At 40.3% G+C, this 23,530-nt stretch overlaps 1 protein-coding gene across 2 annotated transcripts in view; it reads left to right on the top strand.

The window, feature by feature from the left end:
• Positions 1–23,530, top strand: part of CHST11 (carbohydrate sulfotransferase 11) — a 183,321-nt gene that overhangs the window by 76,369 nt on the left and 83,422 nt on the right. For both annotated transcript variants that reach the window (XM_026117994.2, XM_026117992.2), the window contains exon 2: positions 2,662–2,747. In XM_026117994.2, coding sequence (XP_025973779.1) covers positions 2,662–2,747 — 86 coding nt within the window. The remainder of the gene's footprint in view (positions 1–2,661; positions 2,748–23,530) is intronic.

Genomic DNA, 23,530 nt, shown 5'->3' with positions numbered 1-23,530 from the left:
GCGTTCTCCAACTACACATGAACGTTTGCCTAGAGACAATTCTGCAAAAGGTATAAGTGGGATTTCTGCTTTGGAAGAGGAGTATTCCCTTTTATTCCAATGTCACAGTTAAATCCCAAGGACAGGTATTTTCCAGGTGTGCACAAAGGTGATATGTTAAGCTGCATCAGTGTGTGCTATTACTGGCACTGATAAACAAGCAGCCAAGCGCTGTGTTAAGCTGCTGTGTTGCTATGCTGACTCCACAGTTGTGTTTTAAAGGCTTTATTGGAAAAATAAACCATTTAAATAGTATTGGGAATCATAAAATAAAGATTTAATGGTTTCTGTGACTAAGGTCCTATATTAACATTTAGCTTTTGCGAGGGAGACAGTTGCCTTTTTTTTTGTTTGTTTGTTTACATCTGGGAATCAAATCTTGCACAATGTGCAAATAATTTAAGCTTTATGGCTGTTACCAGCTACATATAAAGTGTTACTGTGTGCATACCTGCTGGTTGAGTGAAGCAGGAAGGGATACATATATGCATGTTACTATTTATTGTATTTAATGGAATAGAAAAGTGAAGCAATAAATTAGGGAACAACACACTAGAATTATTCTTGTTCATTTTGGAACAAAGAATCAGTGTTCTAAAATACAGGTTAATCAAAACATAATGACCTGAATAGACTGAAACATTCCCCTCTCTCTTTTTTTCCCCCTACTTCAGTATTTTAGATAGAAATGGTGGAAGTTAAAGGGGTTGTGTGATGGCGTGTTTTGTGGTTGAATGGAAGGCTCTGTTTTGGAAAGGGTTCTTGTAACGGTGAAGGAGCTACGAAAGGATTCTCAGAGCAGCCCTGGACACTGTGCCTGGCGTGATCTCGTGCAGAGGGGCTGGAGCGCTTTAGTTAGAACAACACCTGGATGGCTCACACCTCTTCTTCAGTGTTTTTTCCTCTTCCTAAAACCACCTCAAAACGCTAGAAGTTGGTACAACTGATGCCAAAATGTTATTAACGTTTTAACTGTTCTAAATGTTTTTTAAGTTAACTTTAGAAAAGGCACATTAGCACAAAAACTAAGCAATCACAGTGCTTGGCTGCATGGCTACAAGTGTTCAGAAGTTAATCAGGTATTTAAACATATAAATTAAAATTATAGTCTGTAAGAACATCTACTATTCTAATGGTGAAGAAAGTCAAAACATTTAGCCTGTTTGTTTACTAAGCATTATACATCTGAGTCCTATTACAAAACCCATGGCGTCTTTTTCATTTGCTCAGAGGAAAAGCAACATGGCACCTTATTAGATAATTTCTAATTTAAAAATAAATATGAAGTGAATGAAGGAATCTGTGATGTTTATAGATTGAAATTGTATACAGTATCCTAACTCTGCAGAGACTTTACCCTCTTCATACTACTTGACATATCAATTATGATTGTATATTAAATACTAGCCATCTGTATTAAAAATTACATGACTATTCTTTAATTATTGGCCTGAAGCCTGCAATATCATTTCCACAAGTGGTGCGGTTTGGAACCATTACTATAGGACATTTCAGTAGTTTCTTATTGCAAAGTGTGGCAACTTCTGATAAAAGTGTGCCTGACTGCTTAATGCCTTTGGATTCCCACCAGAATAAATCTCCTCTTTTCTTTCGGTCACATCTTAATTTTACCTTGACAAGATAAATTTCCCCTAGCTGAGATGCCTGGGCAGGGAGTCTGATTGCCAGGAGCTCTTTCTGTGGTTCTGTAGAGCAAGTTGGGGAAGAGGGTGATTTCCAGAGCAGGGTTCAGGCCACTTGAGACCAGCAAGACAAACAAGCTCTTGTTTTCCCCCGTGATTGTAGAGGGTGATTAGAGCTGTTTGGCTTCTGATTTAGACTTCTTGTTTTGGACTTTTCTGGACACAAAAGGTCTAACCCGAAACCGATGAACTCTGTGCCTGCCAGAGCTCAGATCAAGGTCTTTTCTGACAGCTCTCTCAATCCAAAATGGTGCTTGATCAACCCTTCAACAAAGTCTCTAGTTTGAAAACCTGCTTGCATCTGACTGGGCTAATGCAGTGTCTGTTGGTTTTCAGATCAGTCAGATGTTCAATTGCAAAATGTAGAACAAAATACAGTTTGGAGCAAGAAAGTGCGGCATTGATTGATTTGTATGTGCATTGTGTACTGCTGAGTGTCTGTTCTAGGGGAAACTGGAGGTCAAAAGACTTAATTTAGATGTCTTAATATTAGGATCCTGTATTACATCAATGTTTAGATTCAGAGGGGACTCAGGTTGCCTCCTAGAATTGCTGATTACAGGAATTCATCCAAATCTCATGACAATCAGAGATTGAGGTGGCTAGCACTACTGAAAATCAGGTCCCTTTGGCTTTGGTGCCTATATCTGAATTTTTGGGCACCCAAGTTGGAAGTTGTTGGCTGACAGCTTTTGTAAGAGGGAAACCAAAGGAGAGTTTGATTTTAGCAACTTTCACAATAGATCAAGGGTTTAGCTCTCAGATCTTTTCTAGGCAAAGTAAAAATAGGGATTTAAGACACAACGCTGTCTTTAGAATCCCCTGATTTGTTAGGAAATCTGTTCTTGCTGTAGGTATTGTAGTTGGTTACATCTAGCAAATATTGCTAACATATATTAATTTCAATTTCCCCCTGCAGTAATGCGTAGAAATCCATTTGGAATGGACATTTGCTGTCGGAAGGGATCCAGAAGCCCGCTCCAGGAGCTGTATAATCCCACCCAGGTGAGTGTTTTGTAGCTATGAACAAATTCTCCAGCCCAGAGTACAAATAGAGTCTCTCTTACCTTAAAGGCAGTTTGGTTTGGTTTCTTTTCATGTCAATGCAGTAGCTGCCTTCAACTTCAAAAACTGATCCTGGGACCAGGAGTTAAGCCATAAAATTCCGCAGTTTGAGCTAAGGGCCTGATTTTTAAAGATTTTTAGTTGTGTAATGATGCAGAGTCTTAAGGCTTTTTTGTATTTTTAGGTGCCTAAAAGCCTTAAAAGAATATTTTTTTAGGTCTCCTAGCTAGAAGATGAGGCGGCATAATTTAATCTGTTGATCAACATGCAGAGTGGCAGGGTGGGGAGAAAGAATGCCATATGATATACATGAAGCAGTGAGTGCAGTGAGACAGTAAGCTGCAATAACAATTTAAGGATATCAGTTATATGGCTTTCAGCTAGCCAAATGGCCTTTCTGTCCTGGTTCGTTACCTGTATGAAGTCCTGACAGATACAGTAGCTTACACTCTTCCTTCTGCTATGTGGCATTTGACACCTGATGGCATTAATGGGAGCCAACTGTAATCTGAGCTGGAGTTCTTCTTGTGACCCCTAGTGCAGGAAAGTATCTGAATTTCGTGCCCCCATTTGCTCCTCTAGATCAATTTATTTGCTACATGTGGGTTGAATTGGCACATTCAGGAACAGCATTTCCTGTTGGCAACTGAGAGGAAGTACTGCCATTGAGAGAAAATGCCAGCTGACTATTAAACATATTTAGTAAGGTTTAACAACTGCCTATTATATATTTGTACATCAATGAATACATTGAGTTTTACTAAATTGGCTATTAAGGGAAGTGACTATCCCAATAAATCTGACTTGTTAGATTTAACAAGGCAGTAAATGTTTTAAATACTATTTGATTATGAAGAGAATCACTATATAGTGTGCAAAATGAAGTCTAAGTGATTTTAAGTGTATTTATGAAGAACTGACAACTACCCAAAGATACGTGATGTCTGTTACATAGTGTCGTAAAGCTCCATTTACTCAATATTGTTGTTTTCATGAAGACAGGCTGACTTTCTAATTGAACTTGAATTCTGTACATGCCTGGGAACATGAGTTTATCATACTAGCATATTGGCCTTTATTGACTGTTAGAGGAGTTGGCATTGCTTATGCGGAAAGTACATGAAAAAGCCCTTAAGAGGGACAATCAAGTGCTGCACAGGAAAAATACTAGCATTCAAAGGTTAAATTTAAACATTTAAAGAAGCTTCACAGATGCTCAGAGAAGAGTTGATGAGGGAAAAGAGGTTGGGCATTTAATTATTTCTCTGAGGTCTGCAGCATGTCAATCAAAATCTCCTTCTCCTTTAGTATTACAGTCGTCAAAGGCCATCCCATTAGAAAAGAGCATCTCCATACATCGAAGGCCTCTAAATCCCTGAGCCATTGTAGGCTTGGTGAACTCAAAGATTTTCTGAGCTTTCTGAAGCAGGAGACATAGCTGGCAGCTCCCTTTACTGCCTTTCCTTCCTCTCTACGTGCCTGACCAAGTAAAGCATCAGAATACCTTTCCGGGCCCTCTTAGGAGGGAGCCAGAAAAGTCAATGTTTGAGTAAGCACAGCATTTCTTACAGCTAATGTTGAACTAATCAGATGACGTTTCTCACACATAAAGTGCTTCTATCAGTTCACTGACATCCCTTCTTACCGAGCTTTGAATTTTGTTTGTTTTAGGCTTATATTTGGACACCTTTTGGATGGGGCTTTGCCTCCAGCATTCAGTACAATGGGGACTAGCAGACTCTGAACTGCTGGTACATAAAGCAGGCAAGCGCATGTGTATTTTGGGAAAACCGTAACAAGAAAGGCAGTGGATAGAGGCTGAGATTTAAGGCAACAGACTGGAGATTACCCCTACAAAGTTTCTTCAACGGTCTTCAAACGTATGGGTTATTTTTCTGCTTACATTTTTGCCTACAGAAACGTTTCTCTCAGCTTTCTTAAGATGGCAGATTAAGAGGCTGGCCTGTATTTTGGCAGCAGGGTCCTTGCCCTCAAGAATTTACAAGTAGGTAGAGTGAGGGGAAATATCAGATTCCTAATCTTTCTCTGTACTTCCTTGCTGAAGCAGATATGATCAGCCATTTGTAACAGTCTGCTCAGAAGTCAATATAATAACTGTGTGAGAAGACATTTTTGGCCAAGGGAAATAGGACAAGTCTAGCTCTTACTAATATAAATAATAAAAACACCAATTGGATCTTCAACACTTGACCATCAGAACCTGTAGGACTCCTGGTGTTGTGAACTCCTGTTTTTCTCCTAGACTCCCATGGATGTGTGCGCAGTCACAGGAACAGTTTGGTACTCGGTTTTGCTGCTTCAGAGGAATGGCTGAGCCGACTGCGCAGGCATTTGCAGTTCTCCTTGTAGTTCAAGGGAATCTGTATAATTCAAACACAAGACTTACACCACTTAAAGATGCCCTGAAGCTATGGCTTTGGATTACTACAGGCTAAGTGCAGTTGTAATTCTTTAAGGGGAGGAAACTAAATATTTAATGTGTAAATGTGCATGTTTTTCACATGATCTAGTAACAGGAGAACCCAACTTTGGCTCACCACTCCCTGCTGTAGAGTGAAGAACATGCTGTGCGTTTCATGCACTTCAGGTTTCCCTGCTTAGACAGCAGTGAGCTACTGTAACTCCTGCTACCTCCTCCTCTTGGAATGGTCCCAGGACCCTACAGAGACATGGGCAAGGGAGAGGGCTTCATGTGGCTCCTTGTTCTGAAGTGTTAATACGGGACCTTATATCCTAGCATGCAGTGTCCCTAGAAATGTTCTCTATTCCCAGGTCAGTTCCTGACTGTTCCCTATCAGGGGAGATGAGAATTTGTCCATCAGTTGAAATAGGTGCCAGATATAGGGTCAGTAATGTCTTTAAGATTTTAAATGCTGTGGTTTAATCTGAATGAAGTTTCTGTATTATATGTTCAGCATCAGGTTGCACTGCCCTCATAAAACCGTAGGGAAGGAGGTTGATTTACACCAGCTGAGGATTTGGTTAAGCGTATTTACTGTGTTGACATATAACAGCCTCTCTGATCCTGCCCTGTTTTGTATCCTTCTATGGAGTTGTTTGAATTGTTTGGAAATGCCATCTTTTGGCTTGGTAAATGATTGTTAAAAGAAAAGTTAAGTTTGGCCTGAGTAAATTCAAATCTAGCAGTGAATTGGAGGTGACTAAAAGGGTGGTCTGGTGGCTTGTAGGAGCTGAATGTTAGAATTGCAGTCAAATTTTCTGTGGACTGACTGTAATTGTTCATATGTTTGATAGAGAAGGAGAAGATAAATGGGTGTAGACAGCACTGAATTAGAGCCAGAGGAGTGTCTGTGACAAAGCCTTCATTATTTATGTCTTAGTTGAGTGCCTGGCCTTGTGATTACTGTAGAATTAGGAACAACTCTTTTGCCTGTTATAAAAGAGCAGGCTGTAGGAAGTGTGTTTGTGTGTGGACAAAGGATTTCTTCTCTAGGGCTTTCACTGCAAGATTTTTCATGAGCACTAATATACCATGAGGGAAAGAAAAGTCAATATAGCTGAACTGGATTTACACTGAATAAGTGAATTTCCAAGCTGTGATCCCTGAGTAAGTGGCAGACTGTGCAGCAGGTCTCTGAGTCCCTATTATCTTGTTCTTTTTTTCTTTCATTTTCAGTTATAGGTTTACTAATAGGGTGCAGAAGTATCTGTCGCACATTTTGAGGGCTGAAATGGTCCATTTCTTTAATAGATTTGTTCAAAAGCCTATTTAGATCTTCATTAAGCAGAACTATTTTCCTTCTGCCCCATAGTCGTAATGGAAAGACAAAGAAGATTTAATACACAGCAAGTAGCAAAAGGGAGAATCTAGATGTAACTGAAAACAGATTAAGAGCTCTGTAGGGCTGTGACGTACATTTGCAGCGTATCTTGTTTTTTTGTATTCCAAACCCCAGGAATTTAAAAACATGGGTAAACAAATATTTGCAAGACGTATTCTTAGAAGACGCACATGCAGCTGTCTTGTAATTTGCATGACTGAGTACAGCTCCGCTGCTCCAAAAATAACAAATAATTGTGGATCAGCCCATTGAGCTTAAAGTCACCAAGAGTTGAAAATTGACCAGCATCATATCTGAGGCTTGTACACGTTAGTGGTTGGCATTGTTCTGTTCAGTGCAGTGAAAGCACTACCAGAATCCAAGAAACTGCAAGCCAAAATAGACAGAGTGTAAAATGAAAGGAAAATAATTGCATTTTTCAAGTTAGAATTTATCTTCTAGCTGTCAAAATTTACATTTAATTATCAAAGAATACAGGCTGCATCACTGTCTAATCTGACTGTCTGGGTATTGCTGGCTTATTGAGAGAAACGCAGCAGAGATGACCGTCCTGTATCCACTAGGATCCCTGTCCCGTGGAGGAGTTTGTTTCAATTTCTAGTTTGACGTTGCCTAACTTGAATCTGTGAGTTAACACGACTGTTTCGCTAGAGGTCCAACTGTCTCTCATTTGTTGCTTTCCTTTTCAAACATGTTCCTTTTTGTTGAGGAGCTGCCTTTCTAGGAAGTTGCTTTTTGGTGTAGTTGGAGCCAGGATGTCCAGTGATTTCCTAAACCTGGTGAGTCAGTGCTGTGGGCCTTGCATTGCTTTTGTGTTAGGAAATTGTACTGGACTGTTTTAGAGCAGTCATTCTAAAATTAGCCATTTCTTTTATTACTTTCACTTCCCCTTCCCTCCTGCCCCCATTCTGCCAAGTGAGCAGAAGAAAGTGTTGCCTTGCAGGCAGTGTTTATACATAGTCGTTCACCTCAGGCCGCAAGTGCTCCTTTTTTGGAGGTGCTGCATGATTAACTGTGCCTCAGGCTGTCTGGATAGGATCAGCAAGTATCAGCCTAGCTTGGGCCGCATCGCTTAACTTCCGTCTGAGTTGGTGATTTTCTATCTTCAGTTGATTTGCACTCACTAGGATGACTTAGTGGACAACTGTACTAGTTCCTGGATGGAGCTTTGTGGTGAGCTTTGTGGTTTGAGCTCTGAGTACACATTGTTTATGGCACATTGAATCAAAGGTTGAAATGCTAGAAATTTGTATTTCTGCTCTTTGTGATCCTGAGGCACTGATACCATGTAGTTCATTTCTGTGTGCTAGAGCTGCTCATTTTTAGAAATATAAGAACCAAAGAGCAGGTGTATTGAGTAAGACGAAAGGTCTGGTTCGCCTGGTGCTTTGTCTCTGGCAGCAGATGGCCAGGACAGACTACAAGATGGATAAGCATCTCATGATACTCTGCCAGCACCCAGCAGTGTTTGGCTCATGGGCTTTCTGAGCCAGAGCTGGGTCTTTATCAGCTAGCTTATGCAAGAAATGTGTGAGATGCCAAACAATTACTATAGTGATCTTTTAAAAAACAGAAGCCTGGTTCTCCCTAGTTACTTACTGATTTCGGTAAGACAGGGGGATGGTACGTCAATGCTGTATGTTAACGCTTCTCCTCTTTTCACGTGTATACATTCTGGTTGCCTTATTTTCTCTCAGGCACCTCTATGTAGATATCCGGATGTGAACTTTGCAGTAGAAGAAATAGTGCAGCTCATCTAAAGAACACTATGTTAGAATTAATTGGTACTTTGCAGTTGAGACAAATAGTCATGAATGTGTAGGTGTCCTTCTTGAGCATAAGAAATGGCCCAAAAGTTTTACCAGTGCTGAAGATGTGCATTGTGTGATTGTTGCTGATCTTTATAGGCAGACTTATCAATATAACAACAGCCTGGTAAGTGCAGCTCATAATCACGGTATTTGATTGATCATAAATTAAAAACTCATTAATGGAGAAGATACAGAATGGAGATGTGGGAAAAAAAGTCAATATACAGTGCCAAACTTTGGGTACATAATCCTCTTGGTAAACAATGGCATTATATCTAATTATTCTCTCTTGCAGCAGCAAATGATGATCTTGCAGCTGATGAAAGAGGAGGTAATTGATTTACTCTGTGGATGACTTCTTATGCAAAGATGTTACTTAGCATCGTGCTTGCAGGTAGTGAAACAGCGGCTGGCCCAGGATGAAATATTACATTAACCTTAGCAGACGAATTACACTGCTGAGAATGCTTTATTATTAATTACCGATTACAAATGATAAGAGCCTGTTTTAGATGCTAAGGAGATGACTTGGGGAGGGGAGGGTAGCAGGTACAGTGTGCTTCATAGATCCTGTGTTGTGACATGATGGATGCCTTTGTAAGTCAAGAGGAATTAATCAGATGGGTATGTACAGTAGCTACTAGCTCTGAAGGCTAGAATTATCTCCAGGACAAGCTCATACCAGTTACCACAGTGTATTGGGATGAATTTTTAAGCACCCGTGTTTAATAAAAGACTCATCTGCATGAAATGAAAAAAATACAAACGTCTCTCAAAATAGCTCTGATTTCCCCGATAGAAACAAAGGAGGAGAGATATTTGTTTTTAATTTCTCCCAGTCCTTGAGTCATATTTTATTGTTTTGAGAGCGTACAAGTTTAAACATAAAGGCTTTCCAGAGGCGTAAAGATATGAGAAGAAAGACTTAACAAGACAAGAGACGTGGCTAAAACCAAAAGGATTGTATGTGTTGGAAGGGGAGGAGAATGAGACAATTATCAAAACTGGATACCTGTATGTGATGTTAGATTCCCTGTTAAACAAGCATTTGGGCATCTGGATGGAGAAAATACCTCTGGGCTCCAGCGCTCTGACTCAGAGCCCAGTGAGTCTCAGCAAGGCTCTTGCAAAGATGATTAAAATAAGCAGACTGAGGCCTCTGGTGACTGAACCAACATGGTTGCTTGATTAGAATAATGTTTGAACAAGGCACCTGCCTAATTCTCTGAGTTTGTTTCCTTTTCTTCCCTCCACTTGAAAGTTACACACTAACTTGACCAGCGGTGCAGAAGCCGTGGATAATCATACCTCAAAATGCAGAGGACCGGGCAGTTTGGAGGATCAGGAGGCAAAGGGTGGAGGGACATTATCTGTGTTTGCAGATCGGTGTAATGAGCACAGATTTCTGCCACCTGCTTGCCCAGAGGCAGAGTGCATCCCGTTCTGCCTGCACTTCCACAAGCGCTCCAGCCTCACCAGCTAAACAGCTGTGTCCCAGGGCTCTTAGCCTGCACCTTGTATTATTCACACTGTACCCTCTTGGTTATTTCTGGTGCAGTATTTTTTGGCAGCTTTCTCCATTGTGTGAAGGGTCACAACTGTGTTTGTTTAAACGTCTGCCATTATTTTTTCTGCAGTTTTTGTTATCAAAGAGGTTTCTTAAGTCTATGCAGCAGAATCACAGGTGGCTTGCAACAGAGAAAGACAGTTTCTCTAAATCCTGAGAGCTTGGCTACAAACTGTCTCTCCCTAATGAGCTGTAATGTATCCTAATAGATGCAATTATGAAAATGAGAGAAGACAGACATGTAAAAACTAGGTACTGTTACTTGTAATTCCCATTTACTAACTTAACTTTAGTATTATAGAAGCGCAGGAGGAGTGGTAAAATTTGCAATTATTTTCAAGAGATTAGATTCCCCAAGTCAAATTTTTAAAGTATCTGATGCAGCATCTCATGTCCTGTGAACTGACCTTTAATATTTATTGATGCACTTTTTGGTTCTGTGCAGTATAAATTACCTCAGTAATGTAACCAGCTGCACATGACCAAAGCTTTTTCCAGTAGAAGTGCAATAATCTATTTGTCCATTTATGTGCACACAGATTCAGAATTGCTGCTCTGTAAATATTGTAGACAAAACAAAATTAAAGTATTGTCCTTTGGAAGATGTGGCTACAGAAGCCACTTTGCATTTTGGCAGTAGCATACTAAGGAAATTCATGGTACTGCTGGGAGGCAGGCTAGAGTTTTTGCACAAATGTGTGAAGAGGTAAGCCAAGCAAAGATTATTTAATGATACTTTCGACATAAGTCTTCTCTTTCCTGAAGTTTGTGCCGGTGAGGAACTGTAACATGGGTAGAGCTGGGTGCTACAATCTAATCTGTACTGCATGCCTTAGTGCTTCCATTAAGCACGCTTCCTCTCCACCAGGTTACAGTATGTGGTTACAGATAGAACTGAGCAGGAAAAGGTCATTTGGAAAATATGGGGATGACTGAAACTAGCTATGAATTTGGGCTGAATTCTTCCAGCAGTATTACCTGGGAAACACATGGGTTAACCTGGGGTTAGTCTTAGAGCTGCTGGAGGAAGTAATGGTGGACTTGAGATGATTTGACTTTGCATCTTGCACTTCTCAGTGGGATGCTCAAATCATATACACAAGAGACATAGTGCTGTGAGTGCTTTCATGCTTTCCTGTTGCCGCTGTCTCACTTTTTGTAGCTAAACAGAAAAAATGAGCAATCTTTCAGGCTAACAGGCTCTTTATTAGGTCTCTTGTCATGATGATTTGATGCTGTAATAGAGTAAGAGCTGTGATGCTATGAAGAGCTCGTGTGCTTGTCTGTTGGTCTAATAAAGTAAACAAGGAAAAATAGTACCTCGCCCTATAAATCTTGTTTGTCTGATATCCTCAGACCCCTATGACAACAGTAATAGTTCACTGAAGCAGGAGTATGAACCTGAGTGACCTGGGCTGTCACTGCTGGTGCTCAGGGTTTTCTCCTAGAAAGGAGAGTTGGGGAGCCAAACCCCTGTAAGCAGAGGAGAACACATGCCCAGGTACTGGAAAACGCTGTAATTGCTAGTTGTTTGACTTAATTGTTTGCCTGTTTAATCATCAGATTGAAAAATCAGTTATTTAGGTAATTGCCACCTGGGCCAGCCACACTTAAACTGCTTTTATTCTCCAGGGTTTTTTGAGACCTTGCATCTTACTGATATAGAAGAGATCTGGAAAGAAAGGAAAAAAATAGATTTTTACAGGGTAGTAACTATATGACATTTGAACACAGCCAGAGTAGTGTTTATATTGTGTATGACTCTTTTTTTTCTCCTCTAGAAAAATAATACCATAGCAATCATAGTGGGGCCATTCTAGTAGATCTTTGTAGGTCAGCATACTTGTAACACAATTTTATATCCTGGCATGGATAGGATCTTACCATGTTTGAATGATTTGTACGTTGGTGGGACGATATGAAACCCAGTGGAAAAATGAGGAGGGCAGAATTAAAACTAAATTGTATTCTCTTCATGCTGAGAATATCCTAATTGTGTTGAAGTGGGACAGGGCAAACCTCATGTGGGACAGGGCAAACCTCATAGGCTCTAAAGCAGCAGAACTTGCAACTAAAAGATCTGATCTGGGTCTTGCATCTCATCCAGGGGAAAAGAAGGGAGCCCTAATCACTGCAATTGTTTCTTCTGTTTTTTACCATTCCACGCATTCAGTGGCACTCGAAAATGCTGAAGAGTATAAAGCTAATGCTGAAAGGATGCTCAGTTTTTTTTTCTAGTAGTGAGATGACTACAGCCAAACCGAAGAGTTGGCAAACTTACAGTGCACTGAAATTTATGTGTATTTCTGGTGCCTGGAAAATCCAGGAAGGGGTGTTCCTTTCTTTTCGATCTTAAATCCCATCTGAACAGTAGTCTGAGTGTGGTTCCAACACAGAACTTAAAGCGAAACATTACATCCAAGCTTCTAAGATGCAGTAAAAAAAATTGCATTATTATTGCAGTCATAATTGCACTGAGATTGCCTGGCCACACAGCAAATTAGCAAGCCTCTGTAGCTATCAAACTGGTTCCCTAACATAGATCTTTTCCCTCCTCCCTGTAAATGTGGGCTGTGTCTTTTAGATCATTTCGGACAAGCATCTGGGGACTAGTGAGAGGAAGTAGATATTAATTCAATTAGAGGACAGAAGACGAATGTACAAGCTGGCATGGGGAATTGACATCAAGAAGTAACAAAGACATCTCTAACTGGGAGAAGACAGTTTCATCTATTCCAGTCATGCTTGGCTTTTGCCATGCATACGTTTTACTCATGAAACATTAATTGACGAGGCTGTACTTACATAGCAGTATAGTTAATGTCATATTTTGGGAACTAAGCCTTGATGTCAGTAGATGGATGGAAAGCTGGAGAGCAGATTCACAATGGTAGCTTTCAGTTCATTTTGATATGTTAAATATTCATAATAAGCTCAGCTGAAGGAGAAAAAGAAATGTTTCATTGAACTGGTAAAGAGAAGCTAAAACCTTTGGAACTTCTCCAAAGTGGAATGTCTTACTTAATGTAAATTGAATGAATGTCCCTGTGGTGAAGGTGAGATGCAGTGTTAGGTATTTCCACAATTGCTGCTTTCTTACTTTAGGAGATTGTTGTGCCAGTGACATCACTCTATAAAATAATAGCCAAGAATTTACTATTTTGAGCAGTTTATGTAGGCACAGCACAGCCTTTTCCTTTCTTTTTTTCCATAGCTCTGGAGCTACAAAAGCCTTTGTCTGGACCTTCTTGCATTTAAATGCCACCTATTTGCAACCTAGAAACAAAAGCCTACCTCATCACATTTTTCAGGCAAGGGCACACTGTCATTGAGTGCATAAATCCTGTATCTGTAGGCTTCTCTCACTCTTTCAGATGTAAACTCCTGTTTGTGGGTGGTTTGGTGCTGATCTGAGTTTCCATCTGAAAAATCTGGGTGCTCTACCGTACTCTCTCCCTGAAGCACGTGTGTGAGTCTGCAGAGAGGCTTTTGCCTGTTTCTGCACCATTTCTAGCTCAGGTAGGGCTTGGCTTGTGGCAGCACCTCAGGGGCTTTGGGGGTAGTGCTAAAGCTAATGCAATGTGCATGCACAAATATGTGGTGGTGGATATTCAAAGGTAAATTTTAAACTGTAGAAGGCTTTGCATTATTAACTGTATGTTGGTGTATCATGAGGCACTGCGCGGAGTCATCTCCAGCTCCCAAAGAGCCTTGTAGGTCTCAGTTATGCCATATGCCAAGTGCTCTAACACTAACCCAGAAATGAGCCAAGCGCGCAAGTGTAGGGACAGGGCTGGTTCCACCTCTCTCTGCAACTGTGTTTATCTGCTTCGGCTAGTAAACTGTTGCTGAGTTCACAGCTGTGTATATGGGGGTTAGGTTGTCTCCTTGCCAAAGCTTGCTTCTCTCCTCTTCTTCATGCCTTTCCTCCTCCCCACTTCTCCAATCCTGAAGTCTCCCTCTCAGTCTAGTGTCGCCAGCTCTACTCCTTCTCCCATGCCTGCCTTTTTACCTTACTGTTTTTACATGAGGTGCTGCTCAGGTTTGTGGACATGGCTTTGTCAGGTAGTGCAGCCAGCCAGTGGGAAAGGAGGGGGAGACAGGCGATGGCAATGCGGATAGGGAGGAGAGACTTGTCCCCCTGAAAAGTATGTTCTTATTTCTTTGTTTATTTTTAGTCAACTAGTGCAGAAACAAACCAGGCAAGAGAAAAGATTTTTGTCTGTGTATACTGCTAAAGAGAGTTTTGTGTCTTCTTTCATATTTATAAAAAGCAGTATAGCTTTACTGGGAATGTAGAAAAATTATTCTGTGTCAAGAAAGTAAAAGCAGGCCAGGCCATGTGGTTATGTAAAAATGGGGGGAGGCAGAAAACAAGCAGTGCAAGACCTGTGACCTCACCTTCAACAACCTCCAAAAAAGTCATGGGAGGCTGAGATGTAAATGTAAGAAAGGGCTTTGTTTTCAAAAGGACTGTAATACATCCCTCCGTGCATCCTTCTTATGATTGCAGAATTGCGCAGCTGCTGATATGCAGCAGGTGGATTGGTGGTGTTTTATAAGCATCACCTTCATCCCTTGCTCAGAGTATCATCTTGTCCAGGTCATCTTTGACAGACCCACTTCAGTTTTCACTTGGGCTGTTAAGTGAGTTACTGTATAAAATATTGATGCTAAAGGAAGAAAACTGCCTTTTTACCCAAGTGTAAATGATCTTGAAACAAAATACACAGGATAAAAGAATGACTTCTTAGGCAGGTTCAATGAATAATTGATTTCTGCTTCTCAGTCACATTATCAGTGTAATTAAATCGGTGGCCAAAGAAGTAAGAAAGAAGGTATCCTCTATTAAGACACTGAATCTCTCTAACCAAATATTGGCAAAGTAGTGCCATCTGTTATTAAAGGCCATCATGCAGGTTCAAGATCTGTCCCTCACTAACAAGTCGGTGCTATGCAAGTCCCAACATGGTAAAAAACCCTATATTCAGTCAGTTAATTGCATGAGAAGATAACGCCAATAAACTTTATTCCCCCTCCTGTCAAACTTGTTACTGTCTTGAGTATGCAGCTCTTTGGGAGCTATAGGTTAAAAGTGCATTAAATATTAACTCTGGATGCTTGCTTTGTATGGATAGGCTTTGCACAGCTCCCTGGGTATGGAGATATTAGCACAGCCAGGCTGTGCAAAGTATTTCAGTGGATTTGGCACAGAACTATAGAAGGCCACCTAACTTTGGTCACTTGCTGATCTCCAGAAAATGCCTGCTGTTTTGATTCCTTTTGCTGTGTTAAAAAGCATGCTGAAAATCAGAGAGGCCAGAGGGAAGGAGGAAAGAGTAGGGGATAGGGAAGGTGTGGTCTGGATGTGACCGGGCTTAGCCATCTTGCAAATCTTTAGAAAGCACCAGTGTGGGACTTCCCAATATTCCCATTCCCATTATTTTTTCCCATGGATTTTGCTTTGGAGAAACACAGGAATGGAGGGTAATTGCAGAGGCCAAGCAAAAATAAAACCACAGGGAGACCTCAGCTTGCAGCTGCAGGCACTGTAAGTAAACCACTAATTCAGAAATTAAAGTTACAAATTTATTACAGTTGCAACTAGTGTTACATTATTCTGCAAAATTAACTATGAGAAACAGCTTTTGACTTTCCTCCCAAGTAACAGCTCATAGACACACAACAGTATCTTGGAATAAGGTGTTCCCTTGTGTTCCTCACTGTCATACACACAAGCGTCAGATTCCCCATACGTTCAAGTATGAGAGTGCATTTCACTGCAAAGCTGGAAGTCTGCATGGAATACGAAATCTAAATACTGTTCTGCTTGATGGAGCAAGGTGTAGGTAATGAAATGGTCCAATGTCTTTTGAAAGTCAGTGGTGATCTTTTTGCCAGCTCCTGCAGATGTTGAAGCAGCCCCTTTTATCAGGCATAAGAGGAGTCTGGTCCAAAGGCTGCTGAAGTCAACAGAAAGACTCCCATTGCTTACTTTGGCTTTGGGTCAGTCCCATAGTTGACCAGACTTAAGGAAATACTCCATTCATATTGTTAGAAGCTCTTACTGCGTTATAAGCACCATGGTGAGCAAGTGGTCCTGAAGAACTAGTGGCTATTCAGCCATATTCAGTCATGCGTTGTGTAATCTGTGTGTTGAAGTGTGGGAACATCAATGGTTTTGCTGAATCGCCATGCTGGCGTAACCCAGTAATCATCGTAACGTCAGAGGAGAAGCAGTAGTAGCTTAGCAAGGTGCAGTTCTTGCAACTGTCTGTGCTGCAGCTGATTTCAGTGATTGCTATTGTCAGAGCTATTTTGGATAGTGAACACAAGGAGATCTTACGACTTAAAACTGATTCTCCCATTGATATTTTTGTCATCAGATCATTTCCCCTTCATGTCTCTGATTTAATATTTCTAAAATGAGTGATGTCTGTTTACCTATTTTTCAGAGATATACTGGTGACATAATTATTGTCTGTATAGTGTTTTCATTATAGAAAATGACAAGTATAAATACTGGTTCCAAGTTAAATCTACTAGAAGTGTGCATCTACCAAAACTACATGGCTGCTGTTAGATGCATCTCTTAAACTCCTTGCTTATTTGAAGAAAAGCCAAGTATTTGGTCCTAACTATGATGAAACTAAATCAAGACATACCCTTTTAACTTTCTGATATATATTGGTGGCTGGTGTGAAGACAGTGTTATATATTGAGTCTGAATTACTAGTCTAAATAACATCAAGGAGAGCCAACATGTGTGTTGCGGCATTTATAGGCCAAGGGCAAACTCCCTGCTCACGCACACACATGAACATGCATGTAGGTATACCCCAGCTGCCACTGAAATCTATGAATTTGGAATGTGCTCAGTCCTGCCAAGAGATTTTGTACCACTCATGAAATGACAAGTGATGTCATGCTCAATTGGCATGCTGAATGCTTTATTATGCATGCAAAATATATGTTAGTAAAGCTTGAATTTTGATTTCATGGGCACCTTTGTGTGGCTGAATATGGTTGGCTTTCTGTACTCTTTGCTGCTTGGCTTTGAGCTTAAAAAAAAAAAAAAAGTAATTCTCAATGGGTAAACTAATTGTTTTATTTCAGAATTAAGTAGCTAATCATTACTAATTCAATTGGCATGAAGTGCATTGCATTAATCATGATACACTAATGTGTCATTGATGTGGATGTAATGTATACTCCACGTAAATTTGCTAATTAATGTATGTGGTTTTTATGTGAAAGGGTTAGTGTGCTCTGTTGTTAAATAGGATCTGAAAATGTCACATGTTGTGATCCAAGAGGTTTTACAGACACTACACTGCTGTCATACAATGCAGAACACAGATTACTGAGTGCTGAAACCCTTAGAAAGGTGTCTTCCAACTTTTTGAAATCTGGTCCCAAGCTGGTGCTAAATATGTAGCTTGAACAAAGTAGTATACAGTGCTAAATACTAAAATCCAACATGCCACTAATGTTGCTTACTGCAAGGAAGTCCTAACTTGCGCCACGTGTGCAGTTGAGTCGCGTGTGCTCCGGACCTCTCAGAGGGGGATGGAGATGCCCGTGCTGCTTTCACGCACTAGATAGACCTGTCGTGTGATGGAGGAGGAGGCACTGCACCTTCCTGACAGCTCTCACCAATATCCTCACACCCAAAGTCATGGCCCAGCTGTGATCAGCATTGCCATAGACTGTGTTGTGCCTCCGTATGGTGATCCCTGCACTAGACAGCCAGATTCCTGTACTTGGGGCAGCTACGTATTACCTCGAGATATTTTTGTACTGTTTGGAAATTACTGTAATTATGATAATATAACATAAGGTGCAGTGATGAATATTACACTTGAATAGCATCTGGCTTATACTAAATAACTTCTGATAAAATGTTACCATGACTCTGTATTTCTTTTTTGCAGAAAATTTCCCAGTTGCTAATGCATGGTCACTGATGTCTCTCAAACAAAATTATTCACTGTGTTCATTTGCTTTGGAGCAATGTGTACTCCTGTGCTGAGGATTAAAAGCGGTCTCCTGTGTTTAATGCCTGAGGGCACAAATGTAACCTGTTGAAATATCATTCTTCAATTATCCTTTGAATCATCTGCCTTCCAACTCTTTCCAGACTCTGTAAAATACCCTTCTGACTACCTATCAAAAAATAGTGCATCTGTTCTTTCAGTTCATTTCCCTAAACTGTAATCAAGCACTGTCTGTGTAATAAAAATGAAAAGAAATGGCTAGCTGGAACATAATTTTTCTCTTTTATTATTGAAAAATGCATTAATGTTCTCTTATCAAATATATCCATTAAACAAAGCATTCCATTTCCTTCCATCTTCAGTTGTTTTTAAAAATGGGGATACCTAGGCACAGCCATTCTTTCCTGGTTGTGAAGGCCATGCTTGACTTGTTTCTTATGCTCTAATTTCATGAAATCTAAGCATGGATTGTGGTAAATAGTTTGTCGACCTCTCTTTTGTTTAAACATAGCTACAAGATTATAGACCTTTACTGTATCTGCTCTAACTTGTCATTTATGTTAGTGGTGTAGTACCGTCTGTTAGTGAAAATTTATATTTAGGCTTAGGGTAAGAGGTTCAAAAATGCTTGTGTGTCTTAGGTTGATTTTTGTTTCCAGTCTGGCTTCAGCATTTAGAAAAGAGTGATTAATTCTTATTTCTGCTTGTTAGATGACAGAGATAAGGTAGTCCCTCAAAAGTGCTTGAATGCTTAAGTGCTTGACTTTGAGGCTTATTTTTTCCATTTTTTGTATAGGCTTTATTAAGTTCTTTGAATCTGTGAAGGAATGCAGGTGTCTTATTCCACTAAATCAGAGCAGTAGCATTCTGCATCTGCTTTTCACTCATTTTCCACTGACATAAAGGTGGTTACACCAGGTTCAGGGCAATGGAGACTTGGCCCGACGCAGCTGTGGCTGAGTGCCTTCTTGCAGGTCCTCACAAGGCAGCAATATCTAGACATGTGTCAGAGTGAAATTTGCTTTAGTTTGGGAAGATGCCAGCCACAAGGTCTGGCACACTTTCCAGGCAAGATATATCCAGCTCCAGCAAATGGGACTCTGTGGCCCAGCTGCCTAAAGTATCAAGACAAATTGTGAACCACCCAACTTTACCAGCAGCGAGACACCGGCTCCCCAGTGCCCCAGGCCACTGTGCAACCTGATGCTGGGGAGCTACCTGTGTGCAGTATCAAAGGTAACTGAATAGACCGAAAGGACTAGAAAATCGCCATTAATGGTAGCAAAGCCCATTAGAAAGCTGCATGTGTCAGAGGCCTGTTTGTATTCGTTTTTTCCCTTCATCCTGAGCCATTGGTTTCAAGAATAATTAGGGATAGTAGCTTGGTGGTGGTGCTTGCGCTTTTCCCAAAAGACTCCAATGCTGTTGATTTCCTGGAGCTCCCATGTGTCTAGGGTGTAAACATTTCAAAAAAACTTGCTCAGTGTATCTAGAAGGCACAGTGCAATGATGCATTAACATCTCTTGGTCTTGGGCACCTGGCAACATCAAAAAACTACTCCTGTAGTTCAGTGCAGTCAGCAGCTCTCCAAGCGGATAAGGCCCCTAAGTAGCAGAGCTGCTGCATGGTAGCATTTGAAATAACATCATCAGGTCTGTGCAGAAACCAAGCACTTAGCTCCTGCTCATATATAACATATATACTGTCATTAAAGTGGAGAATTGCGTGTGTGCATTCAAGGCAGTATTCATCTTCACGCCATTGTTGGCTCTAGTAATTATCAGCATTTGGCTGTTCTTACAAGTGCTAAAATTCTGAGAAAAACGCAAGATCTGTTAAGACTTGCTGCTCCCCCATGCATACAGATAGCAGACAATGTGTAATCACTGAGATTTCCAAGCTGTTTTTTTAATCTTGAAATATCACATGGGTACTTAATTTTAATGTGTTCTTAAAGATGTGTGAGAAAAATCACAGAAAAAGACAACAGTATTGGGGAAAATAATATTATGGGGAAATTAACAGGTGTTTGGACTGCTAGCTACTGATAAAATTAAAAACCCATGATTATTCAGTAGCTAGGAAAATAAAGCCATAACAGGAAAAAAAAAAAAAAAAAAAAAAAAAACCCTGCTAATATGCCCTTTCAGAACAGAGCTAACATCAATAATTCTTGCTCTGTGCATTAAGTTTTAATGTGTAGACAAGCACTCTGTGCATAGCAGGGCGTCTGTGGAGTCATCAGTGAGAGCTAATAAATGCCTGTCATATGAAGAATGCATTACAGAGAGCCAAGCTAAGTGAATCATTTAGTTACTATTAGTCATTTTTCATTAATATTTTTAACTGTAGTATTATCCACTACATAGCATAGAAAGAATAATGCACATGATGAGGTTTATATCGTAAACAAAGATTTCTTCCAAAAATATGTGGTAGGGAGAGATCAGGATGGATGCTTCAGCTATGATTTCATCAGAGTCCTTTTTTTTTTTCTTTTTTTTTTTTAAGACTATAGAAATCCAGATGGGAAAGGAAATAATTTCATCACATGGCTTTGGTATTAACTGGCGCCCACCATTTACATTAATGGGAATTGAATAGTAATAACTGTGCTGGAAATGTAATATCCATAAGCATGTTTAATACTTAGTATTAAAAGTAGCATTTAGAAAGGGAATTCCCATCACCATATCAAATGCATTATACAAATCTGGCATGTCTCTTTAAGGAGTCTGCTGCTGCGATTATCTTAGGCCATCATCTTTAAAGCTTCCCCATGCACAACCAAACTGGGATGAGTCCAGATGGAGGTGGGCGAGCTCCAGGGAATTCGCCATGGTCCTGCAGGTCCCACTGCAGTCTCTGTTCTGAGATGTAGCTCGCTGGAGGGATGAGATGGATGAAGCTGGGTTCTTGGCAGTCTGTCTTCATGAAAGAGCTACAAAAACAAATATATTTAATCTTGCTTGCACTTGTTATTTTTTCCGCAGGATAATGTACCTCCGCCTACTAACACTATTCTTCTTTTAATTTGTTATGTTTCATCACTTTCTGTTCTAAATACTCAGATGCTGAATTCTATATCCAAAAATAATGGTATCATTGGGCATACATGTGGAGAAGTATCCTTCCCAAAATGCTGAACAGTTAACAGAGTAAGGGATGGACACTTCATTTGTATGATATAAAGATTGTCAGCATGGATTTAAGACTACTCTCAACTTTGGATCACTCTTGACTTACATTGATACTGTTCCACTTGTATAAACTACTTTCCTGTAACGACAGAGGCTCCAAAGAGAGAAGGAAAAAATTATAACAGCATTTTAGAAAGTGTTACAAATTACTTTAAACAGTTTTTCCAACTGTGACAAAATTGAAAATGAAGTTTGATAGTTCAGTATCTCTGAAGACTAGAAAGGGATGATGTGGTTCTCTTTGGAAAAGTAAGACCTTGCCTTTTAAAGCATCGAAAGTTCCAGTCTGCTTTTGATGAATTGTGAGATATCAGCTCCAAAACGCACAATTGTTCTGGGACTAAAATTTATCTATATCCCATCTCAGGCTAGTATTATCCACAGAGGAAATGTATTCCTCCTGTAGGAGGAATTATACATTTTTTTTTTAATTTGTGAAGCAAATTACCCTTGCTACTCTTTTCTATGTAAAATGTCTCAAATTATTTTGTGTATTCCAATAGTAATTTGTTCATAAGTGTGGACATTAATTTTTTATCCTCTGAAGGATGTTGAACTGACGGATGTGTGTTTAACCATAAATCAGATAATGTTACAGTTTCTGCTTCTATTCTCCAGGGGTTGTCACCAGAGCAAAAAAAAACAGTATTCAGCCATCAGTTTCTTGCAATATTTTCTGTGCTTGCTAAATAATGCTGTGCCTTGAGGGTCAGGGCACGTGTCCATGGTGAGTGGGATTGCAGCCACAACATTTTTTTTCACATGCACCACTTCTTACTGATATCTTAATGATAATAATGGCCTGGCTTTGCACTGATGGCCTCGAGGCGAGAGGCGCTGCATATCCCATTACTAATCTTCAGAGCGTTTAGGCCTCCAGAGTCTGCTGTCAGGAACTCCAGAACTTCTTTTTCTTTCTTTTAACCAGTGACAGCAACATCAGGATAAGCCTTTGCAAGTGCTGACAGCTCCCAAGAAAACTGAAACACTGTTTTAAGGGATAATGAAGGTGACTTTGAATTGGGGAAAGTTTAGATGGTGCATAAGGTGTTTAAAAGCACAGACTGTCTCCCTGCCTTCCAGGTAACCCTGGTGCCAGGCATAGCTTCCTTTTTCTTGAGGTATTCTCTTCCAAGCATGAAGGATTTGGGAGAAGCTGTAACACTGCATCTGTTGCAGAAATAACGTTTCCATTTGCCACTTGATTGTACAGAAAGCTTTACGAGGGGGCCCGGGGAGCCCCAGCCAGCCAGTAGCAATTCATATGAGCACTGTGGCCCTGCGGTGCAGAACAGTGCCTGGGACATGGGTGTAAATCCCAGGGGGAAGTAAATTTAAGGAGCAGTATCAAAGTGAAGACAATTTGTATACCAGACAAATCTCAGGGAAAAGTGATTGAGGCACATAAATATTCCACCTTTCCTTGCTGTCTCTCTCCTTGTGGTGTGTATGCTGATTATCTAGCACCAATAGCTTCTTTAATGAGAAGAAATGTTTTACTGTTTCACATTCTCCAGGGCTTAATTTTTATAAGTAAACTGCTGATTCAGTTCTACCTCATGAAATAACTCAGTTTGGCAATAATTCAAGGCTAAATACGTGAGCCCTAACTGCCTGCTATTTTTCAAGCAAGCTATTATACAAAACAGTGCATCGTTCCGTTGAACAATGTTTAAATTCTTCTAATTGCGTTTTATGAAGTAACATCTCCTAGTTTAGCTTTTGTAGTTCAGTGGCTTCCAGTATTCTGGCTGCAGGCACTTTGAGATGCAGTGAAAGCTGCTGGCAGCCCACTGTGATGGCTCTTCATGATGGCATTTTTTCCCAGTCCCTGCAACTTTTGAAGGGTCAGACTTGGTGGCGAAGTGCTGATGTGTATCAGTTGCTACTGATTTTATCGATCTTTTTGCTGGATTGAATCATCCAGCTAGGTTTTGATCTGCTTTCTGTATCCTTTCCCTCACTCAAAAGCTGTCTGGCACTAAGTGTTTTACCTGAGTATTGCTAGCACAAGCTCCCTTGTATATCATGTTCATATATCATCTATATATCACCTGTACTTGCTTCCAATCTTGAAAACCAGAGAGTGAGCAAACTGCAGCAATTTACATTGGAGATTAGGTTTTGACCGTAAGGCTTGAATGAAAGGAGGATTCCTCCTCTGTCCTCAAAGACTGTTTTAGCATCAGTGCAGCTTGAGTTTGAAGTCCAGCATACGTCTTCATTCAGTCCCATTTTTCAGTCACGCTGATGTTGTTTGCTTTGCTCCCGTAGCATGGCGTGACCTGCTTTTGGCTTTGATAAGGTAAGCAGGCTGTTGAAG

This window comes from Dromaius novaehollandiae, chromosome 1 (assembly GCF_036370855.1).
Source record: "Dromaius novaehollandiae isolate bDroNov1 chromosome 1, bDroNov1.hap1, whole genome shotgun sequence".
NCBI lineage: Eukaryota > Metazoa > Chordata > Aves > Casuariiformes > Dromaiidae > Dromaius > Dromaius novaehollandiae.
The sequence above is the reverse complement of the archived record's forward strand: the minus strand, read 5'-3'. Positions and strand labels throughout refer to the sequence as shown.